Consider the following 12,357-nt stretch of genomic DNA (forward strand, 5'->3'; position numbering starts at 1 on the left):
TATTTATGATGTATCAATTTAACTAGAACAATTCCAATATTTGTAAGTTGACTTTATAAAAAAAGAACAAATGAAATGAAAAAGTTTGTAATAAAATACAAGTGATTTTTACTCTTAAAAATATGGTGATTGTTTATAGATATTTTATTTTGTTCTAAACTTTCAATAATTATAGAATATTATTTTCCTATAAGAAATAGAATGTATGTGTATGTTAGCAATGATATATATATATATAATGAACAATTATATAGATGAATATTGTGTAGTACCAAAATAAAATAAATTATTTTGTATTGAAAAAACTAGAATATGTACCCAAATACTAATAAGTAAAAAATGTACACCAATTGTATATTATACTTTTATAATATTTAATTTATAACTTAACATTTTTATTTTTTTTAAACATCTTATAATATTTTTTTTTCAAAGGCTTGCTAATTTAAATGGATTTGTTTATTTCAATATTTATTTATTTATTTTAATTTAAATCTCATTGGATTGTTTGTAGGTAAGAATGAGAGTTATATTTTTTATTACTGGTTTTTTAATCATAGAGATATAGACAAATATATATATTAAAATGGAGATAAATGAATGCGCTATAGATGTGTCACATCATATTATTAAATTATGTGATATAATTAATATTACATGCATATAAGGGTGTGATGTGTCAATATAATAATTTGAAAATTTGTTTTAATATATTATATTGATTTTGATTAGTTGTGCAAAATCGAAAATCAATTTATGCTCAATAATGTACTTATTTTTGGATTCCAGAACAAGAAAAATTGGATAAATCCTTTGAAAAACTTATATTATTTATTTATTTTGATGAAGAAAACCCTTATATTTTTTTTAAGTTCAAGTCCCTTATATTAATATGCTTTAGTTCATCAACACATAAACATGAATGTTAGCATTAATATACTTGTTTTAATTAAATCCAACTTATTTAAATTCTTCGACAAATCATTTGTCTTTGTCTCACTAGTAGTCCATTAATTCAGTAATATATTAAGTTCATAAAGTTTTATAAAACCAAATCAAAAGAATAATTCGGATTATTTCTATGTCATGACATTAATCATAAGAATGAAAATCATCGGCTAGAATCTACTAAAGAAGAACAATTACAAACATACTAACAATTTAGTTTGTTGTAGGTGGTATCATTTAGAGAGACGCGTGATTTGATGTGATTCTTGTGAGGGTCGTGACACCCTTCTATATTGGTTTGAATTTGTATAATTAGTCTTTTGTTTGGATTTATGCTCTCTTAGTTGACTATATGTTGTATGGATGTACTTGGATTTTGTCTAAGAAATTCCCCGAGCCATCTGAAGATTCTAGGTGTGGTACCATGTCTAGATAGTACCCTTCTATGCTGAAATCATTTTTCATGTGTTCTATTTTTTTTCATACACTTTGCACAATAACATCTTTTAAATTATCATGTTAAATGAACTAACATCATTTTGTACAAATTCACCTCTTTATATCTTTAAAAGCATTTTCTATCATGTTCTTCAATTATTTTGCATATATTGAATAACTTATACATTGGTTGATGCTTGAGTATGATATTTTGAATATGACTTTTCAAAAAAAAAATTGAGTTTTATAATGTGGCTTTTGAAAAACATCTTTCTTCAACATATTGTAAATATATATCCTTGTTTAGAATTTATTTTTGAAGGATTTCAATAAGAGAATATATGTTTGATCTTCATGAAAATAATTTGTGACTCTTTTTGCTTTAAAATTCAAAACTAATCCAAAAAGATTATGGCACGAAGTCAAAAATTGATGTGAGCATTTTGAGGCATATTAATATATGCATTTGCAAATGAGTCTTATTTGTTGCATACTTCTTTTGTGAAAATTGATCTCAAGTGTTTAAATTTATTTTAAGTATAATAGATAGAAATAGCAACAATCAAAAAGTCTCATACGTACTTACTAATGAAAATAAGTTTGAACATGTGTCTTATTGTTAATTTGTGTGTTTGCAAAAATGTTGTGAAAAAACAATTTTTTAATGTGATCAAATCTCTTGGCATATTTTTCATCCATTTAAAAAATTAGTTTTTGAAAATTACAAACATTATTAGCATAAGAATATTTTCATAAAGAGAGAAATTATATTTGACATGATGTCACATTCATTTTATTTTGCTTCCCTATATGCGCTCATTATCATGTTCAAATTAAAATTTTGCCTCTTGTGAAAGAGGATAAAGAGAAAAAAGGCAACTTACTTGTGTTATGGAACTTTAAAATATTAATGAATATTAATTTCATAATATTCAGGGGAGTTTTAAAAAAAAATATTTTTTTTCTTAAAACTAAAGTCAACTCATTGCTTTTTTCTAAAAACGAAAAGAATATATATTCATTGACCATTTTTCAAGTGTGTTAAAATGCTTTATATAATTATGTCATATTGCTTTTGTTATCATTATCCATATCTTGATTGCAATATTGATTAAAATGATTATTGATCATCTTACATTATTGACTAAAAACATTTATCAACCACATGATTACTATGTGTAATATATTTCTACTATTGCTCCCTGCATGTGTACTTCATTTTTATTCCCCAACTTCTTTGATAGATTCCAAAAGGGAGTATGATGGATACAAGATGAAAGTAATTAATGAAAAATGTTAAGAATTAAACTATTGCATATGTTTAGCGGGAGTTTAATTAGAATGTTAAGAATTAAACTCTTGCATGTGTTTAGGGGGAGTTTATTTACATATCTATGAACATTCTTGCAATTTTTTTATATTCATCCATAAAACTGAAGTTTCATTCAAAAGGTTTGTAATCATCAAAAAGGGGAAGATTATTGCAGTAAAAACTTTTTCGATGTATGTTTTAAAGACAACAAACCTTATGAAATAAATGATGGTCTACTAATGATTGCACTTGAGTTTTATTTAAGAAAGATGAATTGCATAAGTGAACAAGCAAGAAGTCATTCACATCATCAAAAGTGCATAAGTATCTACTCAATAATGAAAGAATCTCAAAAAGAATATATCATATATCATTCATTCAAGAGAATGATTATTACATCTTGAAGAAGAAAGTGATCAAATTGATATAAATCAAAGAAAATCATATCCTAACTAAATTGGAAATTGATGATAAGATCATTCGGGAAAACCGAAGATCATTTTAGTTTATTAAAAACAGATGTTTCAAAAACGAAGATCATTTTGTTTTATTAAAAAAAGAGCAGTCTGAAAAACGAAAAATCATTCTAGTTTATTAAAAACTGAAATATGATAAAGCAAGATTGTTCTAGTTTTCACAGCTTTAATGCAAGAATGTTCTAGTTTACAAAGAACAAAATCTGTTGTAATTTAAGATCGTTCCGGGCTACAATAAAACATCAATCTATATTGAAAATCACCAGTATTCATTACGAAGGAACATAATTATATACTCAAGATTATTTTGGACAGATTCAAATAGAAAATGATTAACAAAAGTAAAGCAATGTACAAGAATAAAAAACAAGATTAATCTCCAAAGTTGATGGCTAAGATAAGCAAGTACAACTTGGACAAATAAAGCACTACATCTCTGCAAAAAGTTGCTTGCGCACAAAGCAGAAAAGCATGACACATAACAGCTGTCAAATTCAGTCACTCATACAAAACATAAATGAATAATGTTCTGATTTTACAAAAGTTGCTTGCGCACAAAGCAGAAAAGCATGACACATAACAGCTGTCAAATTCAGTCACTCATACAAAACATAAATGAATAATGTTCTGATTTTACAAAAGAACATTATAGTTATTCTCTTTTAAATACATAATTAAAATAGATCATTTTCCACAGTCCAAACTACAATTTAAATAGTATCAAGACTGCTCAAATCAATTGTGAAGCCCAAAAATCGAGTTGCATGCCAAAAAGAGGAAAACAGCCTCAACATTGATATCCAAATTGATGAGTTTTGAGCAAGGACACAAGTACAATGTACTTACAATATTCTAACGTTCTTTGATTGTCAAGAACGTTCCGGACAACAATATAAACATATGTTTAATTGCTGTAAAATATATTTAACACTTGGGAAGTGTGTTCAACGACTATATTTAGTTTAAACTGAATATTCAAAGCATTTTATCATCTATAAATTAAAGATCAATTGGAAGATGAAGACAAGAGTTCAATTTACAAATCTACCAACACTTGTTCAAGTAATAACAAGTCAAAAAATCTTCAAGTAAACTTCAACTCTCTTCACTATATATTTGGATCATCATATATTGGATTTGTATCTCATTTATCTCAAACAAGTGTTGAGAAATTTCAAGATCCCAAACACGTTTATCATACACATTATTTGTAACTCAAGTCTATCTTTTATGTTAGATCGAGTATGTTTGTAAAAATCATTTCAAGGCTGAAAGGTAATTGTAAAAATCTTTTATATGTTGAAAGGTGAAGATTATAATTGATCAAGGTGTGATCAAGAGAAAATATGTGAATGAGAACATTCTACGTTCTGAAACACTTGAGTGAAAAATCCCACAAATTATGAGAACTGGATGTAACCCACTTTGAGTGAACCAAAATATATTGTTGTGTGAATTTTTTTTCCCTTATCTCCATTTATTTATCACTTACTTAGCACTGACCACATCGTGTAGTTTTATTGTTATATTACTAACGAATGAACGTTTTCTTTTATTGTTTATCAAACCAAGAATATTATTCTTGAGTTAACATTTTTTAATATGGAAATTAATTACAAAAAGGGAATTACAATTTAAACCTCCCATTTTTTTGTAATTGACATTGCTACTTCAATTATCACTTCACATAAACTCGTCTAATCAAACATTTGCACAAAATTCATTCGACATCCAATATCACAATAATATCAAATATCACACATTTAATGAAATTAAATCAACCAACACCTTATAAATATTTCTATTCCACATTTTAATCTCATAATTTTTATATTTGTACATTAATTAATTTATCACTCAAATGACTATTGTCGTATGTAGCAAGTCTCAGATGAATCGTTGAAAAATATAATTTTTCCGTTCATCTCACGATATATTATACTCATAAATTCAAATACTCATAAATCATTTTATTGTTATAAAATGATTTATTGTTTTATTTTATATATACTATTAAATTTTCAACGTGATTCGCATGAAGAATGGATATAATGCTATTGGTTACTATTTAATTTACTTAGTATTCGGTTAAACTCAGAAGTTTCAAATTTGATTTGTTATTAAACAATGAAAATGGTAATAGGTTGATTGTTATATCGATAAAAATAATACGATAATAATTGAAATTAACAAGTGTTTTACACGTAAAAAGTTGTAGGTTTGAAATAAAAGAAAAAATATTAAAGAAGATAGAAGCATAAAATTTATCACACTTCAATAATTACGTATATAATATAATTTATTATAATATTATTAAAATCTACTAATAAAAAATTTGGGTGTTGAAATTCAAGATCAAATCTTAAAGTGTAATCAATTTTTTGTTCGATTGATTTAATGTTGTTTATCGTTGAAAATGAAGATATGAGTTTATTTGAATATTTAAATTATAGATTTGATAAAATATAAATTTTTTTAAAATTGATAATGAATTTTCAAAACTTTATTTAAAGATAATAATGAATTTTCTATTTTGTTTTAAAGTATATCATTGTTGATATTTATAGACATAAAAGATAAAATCATTACTTAAAATTAATTAAATAATTAAATAAAAAAACAAATTAATATCTTAAATTAAATTAAAAACCGCAAAAAAATATTTACTTCATAAATATCACAATAAAACCATCAATTAAATCTCCCTACAAAATAATCTAAATTGTCAACTAACTTTCGTGGTTTAATTAACAATATTATAATTATTTATGATAAATAATTTTAATAAAATCATACACCTCTAATAATATAACAATTATAATTAACTCATAACATACAAATTCTTTACATTAATATAAATTAAAAAGCAAGAAAAATAGTCAAAGCCGCCACGATATAGAACCACGAAAATTCGTAAAACCAAACTATTTTGACATTTTCGTTTGCTTTTACTTTTCCACTTTCCCATTCCGCAAGAATTGAAAATTATTTGTTTATTATTAAGATCATAGAAGCCAATTTGGAACCAAATTAATCCTAGGAATCGGGAAACTATAAATAAATAAACAAAACTATTTTCGTTTGTTTTCTTCAAAACTTCACTCTTTTGTGAATTCTATTTTTTTTCTTTCATGGCTCACTATTCTCTTATACCCAACTTCCTCTACTCTTCCACCTCATCGTCGCGACGAACGAAGATCGTGGAAGATGTTTTCACCGATGTAGCGGTGGAATCTTTGAAGTTTATGATACCGTCTCCCAGTGAATCTGGGAGAAGGGAGATAAAGATGTTTTCACCAGCTTATTATGTTGCTTGTGGTGTTGGTGGAAGTATATGTTGTGGTTTTACTCACATGCTTGTTACACCACTTGATGTTGTTAAATGCAATATGCAGGTGTGTGTTTTCTCTCTCCATCTCAAATTAAATCTTTATTTTAACATGTATTGATATTTCTATATTAGTAGATATTTTTTAAACTTAGTCTCTCATTTTATTTATCTCCAATTCTGGTCACCAAATAGAAATTTGATTCAAAACTTAATGAAATTTCATTTTTTTAAAGTCATATTACACTATTTATGATTATAGATTTCATATACAATTGCTGCACCACGAGATCTTGAGGCATGGTGTGACTTAAATAAATAAAAATAAATAAAATTTCATCAAGTTTTGGACCAAAATTCTGTTTAAATGATCAAAACTGTAGAGAAATAAAATAGAGGGACTACTTTTGCGATTCAACTAAAATAAGGGGACAAAACTACAATTAAGCCTATTTTTTATTAATGATTAATTAACATGTATGTATTTATAAAGACATGCATTTTCTCCTTTGTATTGAGGGATTAAATTATTTAATAATTAGCATTGACACTTTTGATTGACAATAAAGAAGTGTTTCGGTGTTTGACCTATTTGAGAGTGTGCGACATATTTAGTATATTTAATTAATTTGTTTTTTAAAAATGATTTGAATATGAAGTAAATATTAATTATGAATTTTCAGATTGATCCTGTGAAGTACAAGAATATATCCTCTGGATTTAGAGTTACGCTAAAGGAACAAGGAGTTAGGGGGTTATACAAAGGATGGGCACCTACATTTCTTGGTTACAGTGCACAAGGTGCTTTCAAATATGGACTGTATGAAGTGTTCAAGAAGTACTATTCTGATGTTGCTGGAGCAGAGTATGCCACAAAGTATAAGACATTAATCTACCTTGCTGGATCAGCTTCAGCTGAAGTTATTGCTGATGTTGCACTTTGTCCATTTGAAGCAATGAAGGTTAGAGTTCAAACTCAACCTGGTTTTGCTAGAGGGATTTCTGATGGGTTACCTAAATTGCTCAAATCGGAAGGTGTCTCAGGGTAATTGTAAATTTATAATTGATGTTAATTAAGTTTTCCAATTTTAGTTGTTACTCATTCAAGATAGTTGAATAAGCATTTACTAAAATGTACAATGATTTCAGGTTGTACAAGGGAATGGTGCCCCTTTGGGGAAGACAAGTTCCATGTAAGTTTTCTCTTATTTTCAGTTTGTAGTTTGAACTATAAAAGTGTTTTCTTACTGAATTGCCTTGCTTATGCAGATACAATGATGAAGTTTGCTTCTTATGAGAACATTGTTGAGATGATATACAAACATGTGGTCCCCACACCAAAGAATGATTGCAGCAAAAGCCTACAACTTGGTGTGAGTGTTGTGGGTGGATATTTAGCTGGCATATTATGTGCTGTTGTCTCTCATCCTGCAGATAATCTCGTCTCTTTCCTCAACAGTTCCAATGGAGCAACCGTTGCTGATGTGAGTCTCCATAGAAAAAATGTTGTATTATAAAGATTAGAGATAAGTATTAAAGATTTAATCTTGCTCTCTTTGAAATGCAGGCTGTAAAGAAGTTGGGATTATGGGGTATGTGTACACGTGGTCTCCCTATTCGTATTCTTATGGTGGGAACTCTAACAGGAGCTCAATGGGGAATTTATGATGCGTTCAAAGTTTCTGTGGGACTGTAAGTTTCTACAATTAATTCATCTTCTTATTGCTTTTACATCTATATCTCATATATTCATCATTATGATTTTAAATTGTGGTCCGTGGCTGTACTATGGCGTAATATTTTAGTTATCTTTTGGTTTATATTCTATGGCGTAACTGCAACTACGACCGAAATTTAAAATAATGTGAATCGATATTTGTCGTGTTTTCATAGATGAATTAGGGGAAATGGAACTGAAAATTGTTTTGTTTTTCAGACCAACCACAGGTGGAGTTGCTCCTGCTGCTGTTCCTGCTTCTTAGCTTTCAAAAGGTTTAAAATGTCAAATGCACAAGTTAAGATACAAATGATTACCAAAGCTAAAGAGAATCTTTTTTTGAGTAATTAGTAAGTTTATTATTTTATAATTAGAATTTGTAGAGATTTGGTAAAAGATTGTATGTAATAAGAGTCTCTCTTACAATAGTATTAGTATGTAATCACAAGTTTTGATCTATTCATATGATTATGGATGGAAGAGCCGTACCAAATACCAAAATAACAAATGAAGAATTTGATTTTTTTTTTTTTTTTGAAGAAATTTATTTGCTATAAAGGTGGAAACAAATAACTATATATATTTATTCAAAACAATTAGATTTTTTTTCTCCATTTGTTCAAATATACATACTCCTGTGGTTTTTTACGGTAGTTTTTAGTCGTTTGAAAAGTATATTAAATTCAACCACAAATGAATATATAATTACTGAATTTTTAGACAAGTTAATTTAATAATTGAGGATCTTACGTGCATATGAAGTTGTTTTTATGTTTGGTTTAAAATATGTGATCTCAAGATATGAAGATTATTGAAACATAAATTTGCATGCAAGTTTGACATGAATAAAATGACTTTATACATTAAAATGAGACAGAAATTTAAATACGGAAATCATTAAAACATTTTTAAATTACTACTATTTCAAGGGTTATTTTACCACTTAAGCTTCTTGTGTTTGTCCCTATACAATCTCATTAGACATATTGTCTTCGTCAACCACTCTTTATTGTGCATGCTCCAACACCTCATATTGAACTCATTCCAAACTCTCCTTTGTTTCTTGATTTTTTTTCTGTTGGTTTTCGTAAAGGTACATATTCTATTAGTAACTCATGCCCTCGTTAAATTACAAGAAAACCTCTTTTTTTTTAACAAGAGGAAGCCCTTATATGGATATTATTGAAGGAAAAGTTTTCATAAATAAAAAATATAATTTCTCACAGTTTTTATCTTTAGTGGTCATCTAAAACCACCATAAATAGTATGAAGGAAAAATTTAAATTTGTGACAGTTAAGACCTTCACGAAACTCGATTCATTTATCACAAATATCTTGAAATAGTTTCAACACTTCTGTAAATCAATTTACAAACATGTGAGTCGATCATGAAGTAAAAAATCACTTAAAAAATAATTTTAATGTATTGAATGATGTTATAACATATTGGTTTAAATATATCTTTGATCTTTGCAATTATAACCTTTTTATTTTATTTTAGTTCTCGTAAGTTTTCTTTGTTTGGTTAACATCCTACAAATATAGTTTTATTTTTAAATAGTTATTTCCATCCGATCTCTGTTACAAAAATTGTAACATCATTAAAATATAACTATTTTTTTATAAAAGAAAAACCAAATATAATAAAATGATAATATTTTTTTAACCTAAAATTAATCTCAAATGTTTCAGTCTTATTTCCTAAAAAACCTAAATCGCATCTTCTTCTTCTTCATCGTTTCAGTCATCTTCCTCATCATAATTATCATCATTGTCACCAACATCTTCATCCATTTGATATTCATCACCATATTCAAATTCAAATTCATCGTTATCATAATCTTTTTCTTCACCTGGTGATACTAGTTGGACAATAATGGATTTTAGAATTGGCTCTGAATCAGAGTTTTTCTTCTTGAAATGGAGATTAAGAGATTTTAGAGGAGTATATGAAAAAGTCTAAAAGTAAAAGTAGATTTTGATTGTAGAGGAAGGGGCAAAGAAGAAAGTCTAAGTCCTAGACCTAGTAATGGTAAGGGGTGATGAAGAATTCGTCATGGTGATAAGATTGAACCTTTAATCAAATTCATTATATTTTTTCAGAATTTGTTTATTTTATAAATTACGACGCAACATGAAGAATTCTACAATAGAAAAATAACTGAAACAATGAAGAAGAAGGTGCAATTTAAGTTTTTTTAAGAAAGAAGAATGAAATATCTAATGTTAATTTTAGGTTAAAAAATGTTATAATTTAATTATATTTGGATTTTTTTTGTTAACAAAATAGCTATATTTTAATGGTGTTACAATTTTTGTAACAGAAATTGGATGGAATGACTATTTTAAAACGAAACTATATTTGCAGGAATGTTAATCAACAAAAAAACTTACTATGAACAAAATTAAAAAACATTATAATTGCAATGATCAAAGACATATTTAAACTTAACATATTCCTATCATGCAACTAATGTTATACATGTTTAATTGAGTATTCATCAGCTTTTTTGGATTCTTAAATATTTATGGATATTAAGAATTAGATAATCAACAAAAATTCACGAAACCATCAAAATAAACTTATTCTTCACATACAACAAAACACTAGAAAACTTGCATTTACATATTTCTCTCTTCATTTTTCACTTTTATCTTTCTAAACTTTTTTTCTAACTTTTATCTATTATTATTCTCTCCTTCTTCTCTCTGATTTTTCTTGACTATACTTCTATTTTCTCCTTGTTCAATTTCGGTAAGTTTTCCATTTATGTTTTCTTAAATTAAAAAAACAATTTTAATTTATATGTACCGATTATATTGTGTTTTTACTATAATATATAAGTTGATATTGTAGTCAACATATTTTTATTATTATTATTATTATTATTATTATTATTATTATTATTATTATTATTATTATTATTACTATTACTATTATTATTATTTTAATAATTTATTTTAAATATTTTTCGTTTTTACATAAGATTCTTTTTGTGACAATCAAGACCCTCACAAAAGTTCTTTTTTCAACTCGCATGTGTTTGTTGAGGTCAAAATCGTCACAAATAATTTTTTTATCTTGCATAAGTTTGTGGTAGTCAAAACCATTAGAAAATATTTATTTTTAAACTCACATAGATTTGTTATGATCAAAACCGTCACAAATATTTGGTAATCAATGTGGTCAATGATTTGTGGCAGCCATAAACTTTTGCATTTGCCTTTTAAATGGCAAAATCAAAGCCACCACAAAACCATTGAATTATTGACGATATTAACCAATTACTGAGGCTTTTGACCACTAGAAATTGACATTTTACTGAGGTTACATTGCTTTCTTTTTATTCCTAAATCTCTGTATGAAGCTTTATCATCCAGATTGAAGCCAAGCAATTATTTATGATATATGTACATTTCATAGCAATGGTACCTAGAAAATGGTTCTACCCTCTAAAAAGCATTTTGTATGTTATCATTGATATATATGTTGAAGGTTGGTCCTAATAATAAGATTGATCAATCTAATCTATGGTTAGTCAACTTCATAAGTTCCCGTATGGTTTTAACCGGTCCCTCCGTGCTTGGTTTGCAATTTTAGTAAAATAGTACAACAACTTGATATAATTTGAACTGAAACCAATAATTTGGTATTTTATCGCCACTCGGTATAAGTTACCTGTTTGTTTTGTTGTCTCTCGGTGTAACATCGCCCATTATAGGCATAGGCCTATAATAGCGATCTTGGTAATTGTCTATAATTTCAGACAATATAAGATGCTCAGACAATTTTACATTTTGATTATAATTTAAAACAAAACTCAGTTTCAAATGAATAATAACCAAACTGCGACTATACACATCATCTAATGACTGGAAAAGAAAAGAAAAAAACGTACTAGAACTTCCCTCCTTGTATCTGAAAACAAAAGAATATATGGATCTGATGCTTTATAAGCCAAGACCTCACTTTCGAAGATGGCAACAAATTTATACACGCCAGTTAGTTTGAAACCACCAGGAAACCTTACAATAACTACAGCTCTATCTTCAATAGTCATTGTTCCTCTTTCTTCTTATTTGATTCTCTCATTCAAACTTCACAGTTTTACCATCTTGCTGCTGCTTCATTGGTTCA

The 12,357-nt window shown here is 27.1% G+C and overlaps 2 protein-coding genes across 2 annotated transcripts in view; one reads left to right on the forward strand and one right to left on the reverse strand.

Moving 5' to 3' along the window:
- The first annotated feature begins 6,213 nt into the window (after positions 1-6,213).
- LOC101497064 (mitochondrial phosphate carrier protein 3, mitochondrial-like) lies at positions 6,214-8,753 on the forward strand. The gene is made up of 6 exons (XM_012712138.3): positions 6,214-6,569; positions 7,186-7,547; positions 7,652-7,695; positions 7,772-7,986; positions 8,070-8,194; positions 8,439-8,753. Exons 1-6 carry the CDS (start codon positions 6,306-6,308, stop codon positions 8,482-8,484), a joined length of 1,056 nt encoding a protein of 351 aa, XP_012567592.1. The 5' UTR covers positions 6,214-6,305; the 3' UTR covers positions 8,485-8,753.
- Positions 8,754-11,997: 3,244 nt separating this feature from the next.
- LOC101497398 (long chain base biosynthesis protein 2a) overlaps positions 11,998-12,357 on the reverse strand; it is a 10,040-nt gene continuing 9,680 nt past the window's right edge. The window contains exon 13 of the mRNA XM_073364305.1: positions 11,998-12,357. This exon is cut by the window's right edge and continues 11 nt beyond it. Within this exon, the coding sequence (XP_073220406.1) occupies positions 12,309-12,357 (49 nt within the window). The 3' untranslated portion in view covers positions 11,998-12,308.

The sequence above is a fragment of the Cicer arietinum genome, chromosome 8 (assembly GCF_000331145.2).
Source record: "Cicer arietinum cultivar CDC Frontier isolate Library 1 chromosome 8, Cicar.CDCFrontier_v2.0, whole genome shotgun sequence".
Taxonomy (NCBI): domain Eukaryota; kingdom Viridiplantae; phylum Streptophyta; class Magnoliopsida; order Fabales; family Fabaceae; genus Cicer; species Cicer arietinum.

Bases quoted from the DNA above. Each gene is read 5' to 3' on its own strand.
- LOC101497064 (XM_012712138.3), top strand. From the start codon at position 6,306: ATGGCTCACTATTCTCTTATACCCAACTTCCTCTACTCTTCCACCTCA. The intron at 6,570-7,185 runs GTGTGTGTTTTC...ATGAATTTTCAG, and splicing joins TTGTTAAATGCAATATGCAG to ATTGATCCTGTGAAGTACAA. The intron at 7,548-7,651 runs GTAATTGTAAAT...CAATGATTTCAG, and splicing joins AAATCGGAAGGTGTCTCAGG to GTTGTACAAGGGAATGGTGC.